Genomic DNA, 13,888 nt, shown 5'->3' on the forward strand with positions numbered 1-13,888 from the left:
TGAAGTATTGTAAATATTGTTGCCCCCATTTTGTAGATGAAGAAACTGAAACTCTGAGAAGTTGTAATTTGCCCTTGTCCATAAAACTGGTATAAATCTGTCTCCTGACCCCAAATCCAGAGAATTGTCAACTCTGGCAAGCTCAGCTGAGGTTGAGGTGAAGAGACTTGTCCAAGATCACACAGAGAGAAAAGAGCAAAGATAGAAGTGGAACCTAGAGATAACTCCAAGTCTTGTGCTTTTCTACAACTATGTTGTCTTCCAGCAATATTTTTTTTTAAAGTGATGTAGGGACAGGTAGGTGTCACCATAAAGCACTGATTCTGGAGTCAGCAGGATCTGAGTTCAAATCCATCTTCAGACTCTGTGTGACCCTGGGAAAGTCACTTAACCCTGATTGCCTCCCCATCTGCACCCTCCCCCCGTCTATTACTTAGGAGGAAAATATAGTTTGCTATGCTAAGATTTGAGTGATGACGGGAACAAACCAAAGGGAGGAAGGAAAGATGCACTTAATTAAGTTCTATTCTGTGTCAGACACTGTTCTAAACACTTTACAAGACTAAGAATTTGGATCAACAGAAAAACAGGTATCGGGTATGTAGTATATATGGGCCAAAAAAATCAATAGAGCTTAGCTAATTGAATAGAATAACTGAATACAATTAGTATAATTCAATATAAGGAGAAGCAGGTACTTATTACAATAGAGACAGGCAAGATTTGGTTCAGTTGACTTTTAGAATTGAACAGGACCTCAGATGTCATCTTATCTACCTCTTACCTAAAACATGAATCCCTCCTACGACATCCTCCAAAAGTGGTTTCGTCATTTATAAAATGAGCTGGAGAAGGAAACAGCAAACCACTCTAGTATCTCTGTCAAGAAAACCCCAAATGGGGTCGTGAGAAGCTGGACACAAATGAAAAGATTGAACAACAAGAAAAATAACAAAGAAATGAAGAAATAGAGGCAATAAATATCAGCTGCTTTTTATAGGAATTTGTGAGAAGGACGATAGGTATGAGGCAGTGAAGAGAGAAAGTTAAGTGAAGTTATTTTCAGGATAGGGAGATCTGGGCATGTTTGCAGACATCAGAGCAACAACTTCGGCAGATTTAGAGATCATAAAGAAAGTTATCAAAGAGACAATCTCTCAGATGAGAGAGGAAGGACTGAGGTAAAGGTTGTAATAGAGGAGATATTGTGAAAAATCCATATTTTTCTCTGAGATAAGAGAAAAGTAATCACAGGAGATTTGAAGTTTAGAATCAGGGAAAAGAGGGAACTCACAAGGGATGAATTTAGTTTCTCAGAAAATGTCTTTCCTGGAAGGCTGTGGTAGGTGGTTTCAAAAAGAGGAAGAGAAGATTTAGAACAAATACTGTGGGGAGTTTAACAGACAGTAAATCAAGAAAGAATAAAAAGATTGGCACGCAAAAGGCCTATTTCAGAGTAGACAAAATAAATTTGTTGTGGAGCTCATTATTGTGGTTATAGGTCTTTCTCCAGGAGCAACTCAAATGTAGGGATGAAGAAAGCAGATGGTGGGAGCAACCCAAGGGTGGAGATTGGAAAGAAATAAGTGGTGATAAGATAGAGGGATAAGGGATCTTGGGTAGAAGATGGTATAAAATTGATCACAGTCAGATTTCAAAAGTGAGAGCAGAACAAAGATTATGGCCTGGGAAAGAAAGCAGGGAGAAATAGAGTGACTGGAGATTGGAAGGAGATGGAAAATGGTAGGGATGAGACACAGGGAGAAATAGGATAGGAAGATAAGGTCAGAGAAATATCAGAAATTAAGGTCATGAAGGTGAAATACTTAAATATGAACATCCCTCTGTGTGGCTGTGAATTGATGTGTGTGAAGGTGAAGACCTAAGTATTTGAAGAGATTGATAAACTGAGAACCTGGGTATTTGAGAAGTCATCAGTATGCATATTAAAGACCTAAAAGGGCAGGGTCAGAATGTAGAGGAAACCAGGGAACCAGGTACTGAGCTCCTTGAGAAAGGAAAGAGAAGGACCTGATGACCAGTAGATAAAACCATCAAAAGGATTTGAATGAGGTCATATATCTAGATGAACTCTGAACCTCAAGTGCAAAGGGATGGTGGTAAGAAGGTCATGAGGTAACAATATGGGGGCTCATTGTATCAGGGGACCTGAAAGAAGGTTAGGGGTGGAATGAAATTATTTTCATCATTGCAAGGATATAGAGAGCATATGAGAGGAAAATAAATAAATATATTAAAAATTAATTAATTAAATGAATAAATAAACCTAAAGAAAATAATAGTGCATTATCAATTGACTGGGTTTTCCATAGAGATGGTTAGGGAGAGAGCTAGATGGAGACATGCCATGGATAGGATTGGTATAGATGGGGCTCAAGGTATGAGAAATAGTAGCAAGCAAACCCTGTTTTTTGCCTAGGCAGATTTCAGTTCAGAATCACAAGACTTCAAAGTAGAGGGAAGTTTGCTTAACTGTAAGACAATAGATCAATTGTCACACCCTTCCCATTAGTAGTGGTATTTGTGCCCAGGCTTCAGTTCAGAATCGATTTGATTATCCTGCCCTGAGCAAAATGTGGAAAGGTGGGAGTGGGAGTCTATGGTCTTGGGCCAAGTCTGGTGGTAAGGGGTGGAGGCAGGAAGCCAAATGGCAAGCAGCCTGGCACCTAGAGCCTTAAAGGTTAGAGAGGGCTGAGGCATATTATTTACCCTCTCAGCATCAGTAAGGTCAATTCTGTCTAGACCCTAGCTTTGATATAGATTTGATTTTCAAATCAGTGAGAGAACATAAGAGTTTGAGAAAGTCTAGTGTCTGATAATTATTATAAAGGATTTTGACACCATTCATGTAAAAAAAAATCTCGATATTTCAAGGGTATCTCGATATTGAAGGGTTACAGCACCAAGTTCTGACTTTAATAATGGATTAGAAGTAAAAGCCCTGGCACTGCTTTGGCTGGCACTGAGTTGTGCCAAATTATGCCAATGGCTGAAGATTTTACCAAGCTGAGAAGGTTTCAGATATGGATTCTGAGGACCAGCCCAAGTCATTAGGATTTATCACCAGTTTGATCCCAGTGAGATGAATTTTTCTGTCAACAATAACTTTCCAATCCTATCCACCAAGATAAGAGGGATTGGGATATGCACTACTGGAGGGATACACATAATAACAAAACTGAAGATTCTTGGACTACTAAAGAATATACAATGGTTTTTGATGATGGTTTATAGGTATTATACTTTAATACTGATGGGAATATTGGAGCATAAACATTCTAACCATCTACTTTCTGAAATATAAATTTGTTGATTCAACTAAAAAATAATCTTATAAGCAAACAAAAACTTGATTAACCAAAAATCCCCATAAACACCAGTTATTTAGAGTTTGTTTTAAAATGTGTATGTTAACCTTAACAAAATAATAACAATAGCCTGGCTTGCTTCTGTTTTCCCTTCTGATCTTTTTTTCTTCTGTATATTTTCAGATTTTGATCCTGTTATTATCATCATTACTATCATTATTCCTTTTTTTCTTTTTTACATTATTTTAGTCCATGTGCTCATGACTTTTTTGCATCTGATCTTATTATTCTGTGATTTCATCTCTTCCCATTACACTTGTAATTTCTTATTGTGCAATAATATATGATTATATATAATACAGTGTGATATGTTTAGTCATTCTCCAGCCAGACACATGAATTATTTTCATATTTTGCTATTATAATAAGGTTAATATAAATTTGTTGCCTAAGGTCAAGTTTTTTCTCTCTTTCCACAGCATCCTTAAGGATATTATCTTAGTAATAAGACCATGTTTTGTTCTAAAGTAGAAGTAGAGGGGCAGCTAGGTGGCATAGTGGATAAAGCACTGGCCTTGGAGTCAGGAGTACCTGGGTTCAAATCCAGTCTTAGACACTTAATAATTACCTAGCTGTGTGGCCTTGGGCAAGCCACTTAACTCCATTTGCCTTGCAAAAAACCTAAAAAAGTAAAAATAAAGTAGAAGTGGAGAACTTCTTTTTTGCCAAGGGCCATTTGAGTATTTATAACATCTTTTGAGGGTCCTACAAAATTATCTACATAAAAAAAATTAATTCACCCTTAAAAAGCTCCTAGATTTATTGAATTTTGAGTCCTGCTTGCACTTGTCACAGTGCTAGATGAAATGATTTTTCCAGCTTTTACTGCTTGCAGATTAGGTGTTTCCCCTCCCCCCACCTCTGTTCTAAAGGAGCCCAGGCTTGCCTGAAGCAATCATAGCCCCAATCTTGAATCTCTATTTTGTCCTTCCATAATGTCTCTCAAATCTCTCTTTAGCATCTTGAATTCCCTGCTTTAGGTTTTTTAATCTAATTGCACATTTCTGAGAAATCATAGGAAATGCCTATTTTTCAATTCAAGTGATTCTAATGAGACACATTTTAATTTATTCTTATTTGATCTTTAGACCTATTGCAATTAATTTCTATGTTCTCTTAGTTTTTTTAAAAAAAAATACTTCTTTTTCAATAAGTCTCCCTGAAAAGGCTCTTTTTTGGTGGGGGGAGGGGGAGGTAGAAAGTCAATATTTTCAACACATTTCTCAGTAATTCCTCTGGGAGAAAATTTGAAGAGCTTAGTAGAGAGCAAAGCAAAGAGGGATCCTTATTACATCCCTCACTTTGAAAGTGCAGTTCTTTCTACATGTTTGGCATGAGGAGAACAATCTTTTACAAGTGTAAAAGAACTAGCCACTGAAAACAGACCCCAGATTGGACAGCATTACAAGAACATTTGCTGCACAGTTGAAAGAGCTCAGCATTAGAATTTGTGAGACTGCTTGATTTTATAGGCTGCCTTTCTTACTATCTGCTGTAGTTCTGCAGTCTTAATCAAGTTGATACGTCTTTCTGGATCTCAGTTTCCTCATCTATAAAGTGAGGAGTTTGACTAAGCAATCACTGAGGTTCCTGGTCTCATATGTCCTTTAAAAAAAAAAAGATTATGTTTTATCATTTCTTTTCAAATTTTGAGGTCCAGATAGATTCTCTCGCCCATCTCTTCTGATGAGGGCTAGCAATATGATATCGGCTATACATAACTTACCTTTTAGAATTTAAAAATTAGTCCAGTGAAGTAACATTGAGGTTACATGATATTATTTTCATTTACTACACCTATATAGTATTTCACAAAATCATAAGATCACCCAAATTTAAAAGGAATCCCTAAAATCATTTAATCCAACCTTTTTCCTGTTGCAAACAAAGACTTGCCCAATATTACATATATACCATATGGAAATCAGTAGCATGGGAAAGAGGAAGAAATTAGCAGAGCCAGGACTTAAAGCCATTTCTTCTGATTCTTAATCCATTGTTTTCAGCTACTTATGCCAATTTGGGAGATTGTGGCTTGGGAAATCAAGAACCCAAGTAGAGACTGAGGCAGAGAATGAACTAAAGAAAGCAAGAATCTGTACATGGGAATCTGTGCATCAGTCATGGAGCAATAGCCGCAAGAATGGAGGTTGATATTGAGTCAAAGATTTTCTGCAGCACAAGTGAGAGAGTTTGTCTTATAATTCCTGCTCAGAGTCAGAATCAAGATTGCAGCTGGTTTGAAGCCTCAGGTGGAGACAATTAGAGACACCTGGATGGAATACAGGGGGAGAAAGCAAGGAATCATCCTAACGTATCCCCTGAATAGGCTTCATCGTGTTTTGTTTTGTTTTTAAATACAGCAATACAGTCAAACAAGGATCCAGGATGCAAGCCATGCCTCATGGGTTACTTCTCCAATGCTTTTTCCTCCAACAAGTGTAAATCCTGGACAAAGTAAGTGAATTTCACAGTGAAATTACACACAGATGCAAAATAAATACACAGAGAGAGAAGAGGGAAGGAATTAAAAAAAGAGTGCTACTTGACTTTTAACCACTGGATCAAAAAAAAAGAAGGGATTTATTAAAAACCTATTTTATATATGACCAGCACTTGCACAGGGGGAACACAGCTAGACAATGTCTGAGTCAGGATCTGAACTCAGATCTTTCGGACTTTGAAAGATCCAATAATCTAATTTATTTATGTTGATAGGTTGTATCATATTTAGGTTGTGTCTGTATGATGTCCAAAGAAGGGGGTTAATTCATTCAATTCAATGAAAAAGAATTGATTGAACCACGTCTTTCACTTTAGTTGCTTAAAATAGGAAATTACTATCACTTCACCCTCATTTTAGCAGGGAATTTTTTTATGAATTTTATCTTAGCAGTTCCTTTGCTACATCTTATTAAACTTTTGTTTAAACCTTGTTTTACTTAATTTCTGTATTTCCCAGTTTTTCCTTAATATATTATTTTCTCTTCTTTCATTGTCATAAGTTTATCATGTGCCACTTAGAAGTAATGGGAAATAATAAAAAGGAGGGTGGATTAAAAACCAATACAGAAGGATGGCCATTCACTGATGGGCAGACTGATGATGAGCTTCTTAGGATTTAGCCAGGCTGATTCCCAAAAAGCAACTGAAAACTGCTGTCATGACTATTATAGAAGCTTTTCCAATAAGATGGAATCAGTCCGAGTTTGAGTTCCACTGGCAGAGCCTTGGAGACCCCAGGGTCTGCATTCAGGGAGCATTCTGAAAAAGAAAAATATGAAATGTTGGGGCAGCTAGGTGGGTGGGGTAAATAGAGCACTGGCCCTGGAGTCAGGAGGACCTGAGTTCAAGTCCAGTCTCAGACACATAATAATTACTAATTGTGTGACCTTGGGCAAGCCACTTAACCCCACTGCCTTGTTAAAAATAATATGAAATATTTCATGAATTTGCATTTTATTCAAATATATTTTAAAGACTTATTTTTTAACAAATTTTATAAAATGTAAAGAATTCTTTTAAGTAGCTGTGATTAAGTAAGGAGTTATCTACTGTAGATTTTAATATTTTTCCCCCAAAAATCACATTTTTGTATGAGTTCTTTATACTTTTTCAGAATAAGACTCCATAAGGGTTAAACATAAATTATGATTATTTGTGTTTCCTGGGCACTTGTTTCCATCTGATTTTTTTTCTATTCTACTTAGCCATTTTATAAAAGCTTTCTATGTTTTCAACTTGTCCATCTTTGTATAACCATTGGAATTTGTCACTGAACCACCTTAATGAGCAAGGGTTAGTCAGAATTTCCTTTACCAAAAATATAAAACTGAGCTATAAATGGCTATTTTTTCATATATTTCCAAGGAAACATTGACTAGGGTTTTCATTGAATTTCTTCTTCTCTTCTTTGAAAGCAAAATATAAAAGCATTAATTTACATATCTATTTTTAATTTTTTATTTTGCAGCTGCACCAAGCTTGGAATGGTAGAAAAAACTCCTGGGACTGATAAGTCAGATGTGGTTTGTGGTCCTTTGCCACCTGAAAAACCAGAACATGGTATATGATTTACAAAAGTACATGATATTTAGAAGACATGCTCCAACACAATAAATTATTTTAAATTCTGACTAAATTAGGTGCTTTGTCTTGAATGGAACTGTTTACTTTTCATTTTGTTTTTGGAATGAAACCAATTATTAGTATAGTAATTAACTTTCAGTATTTCTATAGTATGAGTCATTCTAAGTGTATTGACTCAGAATTTTCTTGATTAATACTTGAGAGACAATGTCGTACTTATGTAGACAGGAAAAGAAAAAAAGATTTGGTATGTAAATGGGCAAAGATAGCTTTGACATCATGGGGGGAAGAGGTAGGGCAAAGTGAAGTAACACTGGGAGTCATTTGAGGGCAGTAATGTATTAGAATCCAACTGATTAATCAGAAAAAGTAAGAAATTTTGGAAAGCAGGAGGAACTTAAGCCTGGTGGAAGGGAAATAGGTTAAGATGAGTTTCTTTGTTATGTTTGTTTCAGATAGAGGCCAGACTCTGTCAGAAGCAGAAACAGAAAACTGAGTAGTCAGGTGTGAGGAGTTAAAGGTTGAGCTACACAAGTCTTTGCAAACTTTCTGGAGACAAATGAAGCAGACTAATGGACAAGAATTGATCATGTTAGAGCAGGGCTTGGCCACCCAAAGGGCCCACAATAAACAGTTTCAGAGAGAAAGGAACTAATTGAGCTCTAGCTTAAGGAAATTCTCGGTTCTCTCATTTTAAGGATTTACATCCCGAACTCAGATTTATATAGTGTTTTAAGGTTTGCAAAACACTTAAATATGTTATTTCATTTCATCCTTTCAATATCCCTTAAGGTTGGGTGGTGTGATCATCTCCATTTTATAGGTCGGGAAATGAAGGCTGCAACTTGGGTAGGTCCATGGAGCTACTATGTGTTTGAGACTAGATTTGAACTGAAACCTTTCTGATTTCAAGTTCAGTCCTCACCACTGGGACACCAGTTGCCCTTTATTTTGTGGATCTTGAAGAAGTGAAAGATTTAAAGAAAGTGGTGGGGGAAGGTTAATAGGATTTTCTTCTAATTCTTTGAACAAGGACTATTATACTGCATCATCTTGGTGTGTGGGGGTGAGCTTGTTATTATTTCAGTGAAACGCATTCTCTGGCAAAGCTTTGAAGGTTTAAAAAGATTTTTAATTTGCATATCATAGAATCTCAGCATTGGAAGGTGAATTCAAATCATACCTGAGAGAACTTCCCTTTAAAATATCCCTGATCAGGATTCATCCTGCCTTTCCTTCAACATCATTAGTGCAGGGAGACATACTTCCCCAACAGCAGCCTATTCTACTTTTTTGGGTGAAGTGAGTCATTGGAAAGTTTTTCCTTATAGCAACCTCATTCTGCCTCAGTGACTCACTTAATTCTGATCTCAGGCTCAGCCAAATAAGTTTAATCTTTCCAGCAAATGATAGTTCTCTAAATACCTTAAGGCAGTTAATACCCCCCCCACCTAAGTCTTCTTTAAACTAAACTTTACTTGCTTTATAAACTCATGTTTTGACAGATTTTTAATTCATCTCCACCTAATTTAGACAACAAAGTGATATGGTGATTTGATTGGGGACCTTGGAATTTAGAAGATCTGAGTTTTAATTTGGCCTCAGACACTTAAGCTGTGTGTCTCTGAATAGCTCACCTAACAACTCTGGGTTTCAGTTTTCTCATCTGTGAAATGAAGGAATTGGACTCAATGTATTCTAAGGTCCCTTCTAGCTTTAAATCTAGGAGCCTATGATCCCTCAGTAACCAAACTGCCCTCACCTGGACATATTTCAGTTTGTCAGTGTTCTTCCTAAAATGTGGTACCTTTAACTGAATATCTCAGATGAAGTCTGACTAGAGCAAAGTGGGACAGGACTGTCAATCAACAATCTTGACAAGCCTTTATTAAGTGCCTAGGTATCTCATTTATCCTAAACATTTGGGCTTCTCAATCAATGTGAGATATTAGATTTTTTTGATCAAGTTAGATTTTATCACAGTCTGATTTTATCACATGAGCAATTGACCAGCCATGCTTCCCCAGTCCAGTTCTTGATTCTTTGAATTCAAATGTAGGAAGATACACTCATTTCTACATTTCATCATATTAGGTCCAGCAAATGATTCTGGACAGTCAAGATCTTGTAAAATCCTAGTTCTGTCTCTAACATGTTGCCTATCCCATGAGAGACACTTTCTTGTGTCTCCCAAAGTCTAATAATAATTATTATCCTTTATCATTTATCCAAGTCATTGATTTTTAAAATGTTAATAGGAGAGTATACAGAGCTCTCTTTAAAGTGACATCAGAATATTAGTGATTACTCTTTCTGTCTAGACATTTAACCAGTTACAAACCATGCAGTTCACATCACATCCTGTCTATAAGATCGACATGATGCACTTTATCAAATGCTTTGCTAAAATCTAGGTAAACTGTACTTAAGCACCCCCCCCATCCAGTAAATGCTTTCAAATAAGTAAAATTAAATTAGACTATTGAGGAAGTTCTTCCCTTTTATTTTTCACTGAAATTGTCTCTGTTTTACTCATTTTTAAGAGCTTATTATTTCTCAATCAGCTTCCCCTACAAATCTGGTCTATCATTTCCTATAGACACTTTAAAATCTACTCTCTTAAAATCTGGGATGTTATATCTCAAATATTATGCTCAATTTTTCTATCCTCTATTATAAATTTTAAGACCTGGTGGTGACTCATAATTTTCAACTGCTAGAAATTGTTAGTAAGAATTAAATTCAGAATAGGTATAAGGAAAGACAAGAAATTATTAGCTACTTTTCTTGGGGCCAGAGAGAGAAAGCCCTATCAGACTGACTGTAGCCTTATTACCACTATATTATGCTTCCCTGCTCAGGCTTGTGATCTGTTTCTTATATTTTTTTATCTATTTCCTCCTGCCCAAGTGGTCTGTAGGATATTTTGATGACAGTATTGCTTCTGTTTCTGCCTCCACTGATTTTCATCCCATGCTTCCATATTTTGTTTCCTGCATTTCCATGCATGAAACACATATTTTATATATTTATATATAAAATTTTTTACTTCTATACTTCCCCTTTCCTTGTGCTAATTTTTAAATAAAGCACACTCTTCCAAAATGACAGTAGATGTTGTTCAGTTGTGTCTGACTCTTTATGGGCCCATTTGGGATTTTCTGGGCAAAGATAATGAAGTGGTTTGCCATTTCCTTCTCCAGCTCATTTTGCAGATGAGGAAACCAAAACAAACAGGGTTAAGTGTTTTGCCTAGAATCACACAGCTTGGGTTTCAGGTCAGATTTGAATTCAGGAAGATGTCTTCAGGCCTGGTACTCTATTCACTGTGCCACCTAGCTGCCCTGTGATATCCACCAGTTACTATAGAAAGGAACAGCAATAAGAAAGGAAGCTGTGTGACTCAGGGCAAGCCATTTATCCCTGTTTGCCTTAGTTTCCTCATCTATAAAATAAAACTAGAAAAGAAAAATGGCAAGTGATTCTAATATTTTTGCCCAGAAAATTCCAAATGAGGTCACAAAGAAGTCAGACATGACTGAACAACAACACAATTGGCAGATATTGGTAAACAGATTTTTTTATTATTTTACTTTATTCATTTTAAACCTTCTTATTCTATGTTAGCAGTATGAAATGTAGAATGGATCATTTCAATTTCATTTTGGTTTCTTTTTACAAATAAAAAAAAAATGTAGCCAAGATCAGAAGGAAAGCAGAAAATTGGGGGAAGATTTTATAGACAGATTGTCAGATAAAGTTCTCACATCTAATATATATATATATATATAATTGTCAAATATATATGAATGAGTCATTACCCAATTGATAAATGATCAAAGGATATGAATAAGCAATTTTCCAATGGAGAAATTAAAACAATTTATAGTAATTTAAAAAAAATGCTCTCTAACTCATTAATGTTCTGTGTTATAAGATTCTAGGAAATATAACTTTTATTATTACTCTTCTCCTTAGATGAGAGCCAATTATTCCAATATTTTAAACCATAGCCTAGAAATCCAAATCTTGTTTTTATATTCCATTCCTTTGGAGGGCGGTATGGAAACCAGACCTATGACTCTACTTCCTCAATGTAGGGATCTCTTGGTGAAGAATTTCCTCCATCAACACATATTGGAACTTTTTCTTCAATATTTAGAGTTGCCTGAGACTTGGAGAGATTAAGTAACTTGCTTAGGGTCACTGTGTGACTGACAGATAGCATTTTCTTCAAGACTCATTTCCCATTTCTAAAGCCCCACTACTATATTGTAAGAAATGATAAATGTATCTCTTTAACCCCTAAGGCCTTCAGTTTCTTGCCCAGGACTTTATAATACTCTAGAAAAGCTCTATGATTTCCAACTACCAGTGCAGTTAAAATTGAAAAGGTTTACAGACCTTTAAGTGATGACGAATTTTTTTTTGTAGCAATTAATTAAATCACTTCCTAAAGTATGACACAATTTTGTTTTGGATCATATTGGTGGATTATGAGGTATTTAAGTAAAGGTTGTTATTCTAGAAATATTGAACTGTATGAGCATGATGAAGAGGATTTTTTGAAGCTTATGGAACAAAACTAAGTATTACACTAATGCATATTTTTTCCCTATACAGAATCACCCAAATACTTACACAGTATAATCTTTCCACTCCTCCTGGCATGTTTGGCAGTAATTGCAGTCATCATCTTTGGGATCTACTGTAGAAAGGAAGGGAAAGCATTGACAGGTATTGTCTCTGAGCATTTGTTCAGAAGCCATCTCACGAGAAAATTTGTATTTCTAGATGCATGTTTCCTTACTTCATCAAGTCAAGTCAGCAAGCCTTTATTTAAGTGTCAACTATGTGCCAGCCACTATGGTGAAAATTGTTGTGCTAAGCTATTTTTATTTAAACCAGCCCAAACAACCAATCATATTTGATTGATTTTCTTTAAGTGCAAAGAGCGTGTCATTTGTTGAGCACATAGATTCCCAAACAAATTGAACTCTTCTGGCTTTCAAAAAATTGGAGCTTTTAGAGGACAGTACATACTCATTTAGGAGGAGACTGGGCATTCATTTATTTGTTCAACAAGAATTTGCTAAGTGCAAACTCTAAACAATAAACAATATCAGAAATGTGACTGTTCTTACTATATATGTATACATATGTATATATATAGGAAAAATATATTTAAATACATACTTGCATGCATGCACATACATATATATATATACTCATATAAGTACTATCTCCCTGCCTTCTTTTCTCTTTTTCTCTCTTTTCCTCTCCTTCTCCCTTTAACACTCTCTTGTTTTCCCTTTCTCTCACTTTCTTTCTTGTTTCTCCCCACCTTTTCCCTTCCTCCCTCTCTAATTTCTATAGCAGTGCCACTCCCAGTGCTCCCTTACTTTCATTTTAAAAACTCCTTGATGTCAGGAGGACCCTGTCTTATGTAGCTTTGTACTTATCCACAGAACCCAGCATAGTACCGTGCATTTATAGGGACTTAAATATTTATTGAATAAATGAATGAATGTATATATTTGTATCCATCATTAGTCTTTTTTATGTAGGTGGATCTCATTTTGATTTTAGTTTTTAGTTTTTTTTTTTTCCAAGGCAGTGGGGTTAAGTGGCTTGCCCAAGGCCACACAGCTAGGTAATTATTAAGTGTCTGAGGCCGGATTTGAACTCAGGTCCTCCTGACTCCAGGGCCGGTGCTCTATCCACTGCACCACCTAACCTCCCCTTGATTTTTTTTTAAAAAAGTAAAAATATCTTTCTGAGGAAGGAGCCAAAATATTCTTCATCATCTCTCACCATTAAATAGATATTAGAATTTTAAAAAGACTTATGAAAAGTAATCTTGTTATGGCAATAGAAATTTGTTCAGTGATCCCTTTTGTATTATTTTAAAACACTCGTACTCTTAGCAGGATAACCCTTCTATATGTAGGCTTGATCCTACCTGTCTTTTGGAGGAGATTGTTCCCATCTATTCTCTTTAATCTTCAATCTCTCTCTCTCTCTCTCTCTCTCTCTCTCTCTCTCTCTCTCTCTCTCTCTCTCTCTCTCTCTGTCTACTCCTTACATCTTGCTACCTTTACACATGCCTCTTCTCTCCCATCCTTAAAAACAAAAAAACCTTCACTATATTTTACCATCCCCCAAGCTACCATATTATATTTCTCTTCTTTCCCAAACTCATAGAAAAAACTGCCTATACTTGTTGCCTCCCTCTCCTCTCCTCACTCACTTCTCAGCCTTTTACAATCTGTCATCCAATCACCACTTAACTAAAACTTCTCTCCAAAGTTACCAGTTATTTCTTAATTTCCAAATATGATGGTATTTTCTCAGTCTTTAGCCTTATTGACTCCTTTGCCGCATTAGACACTGTTGACCATTGTCTCTTC

At 36.0% G+C, this 13,888-nt stretch overlaps 1 protein-coding gene across 1 annotated transcript in view; it reads left to right on the plus strand.

The window, feature by feature from the left end:
• Positions 1-13,888, plus strand: part of TNFRSF11A (TNF receptor superfamily member 11a) — a 123,687-nt gene that overhangs the window by 83,424 nt on the left and 26,375 nt on the right. Inside the window, exons 5-7 of the mRNA XM_074208154.1 lie at positions 5,753-5,846; positions 7,363-7,454; positions 12,102-12,215. Of these exons, the coding sequence (XP_074064255.1) occupies positions 5,753-5,846; positions 7,363-7,454; positions 12,102-12,215 (300 nt within the window). The remainder of the gene's footprint in view (positions 1-5,752; positions 5,847-7,362; positions 7,455-12,101; positions 12,216-13,888) is intronic.

Source organism: Macrotis lagotis, chromosome X (assembly GCF_037893015.1).
Source record: "Macrotis lagotis isolate mMagLag1 chromosome X, bilby.v1.9.chrom.fasta, whole genome shotgun sequence".
In the NCBI taxonomy this organism is placed as follows: Eukaryota; Metazoa; Chordata; class Mammalia; order Peramelemorphia; family Peramelidae; genus Macrotis; species Macrotis lagotis.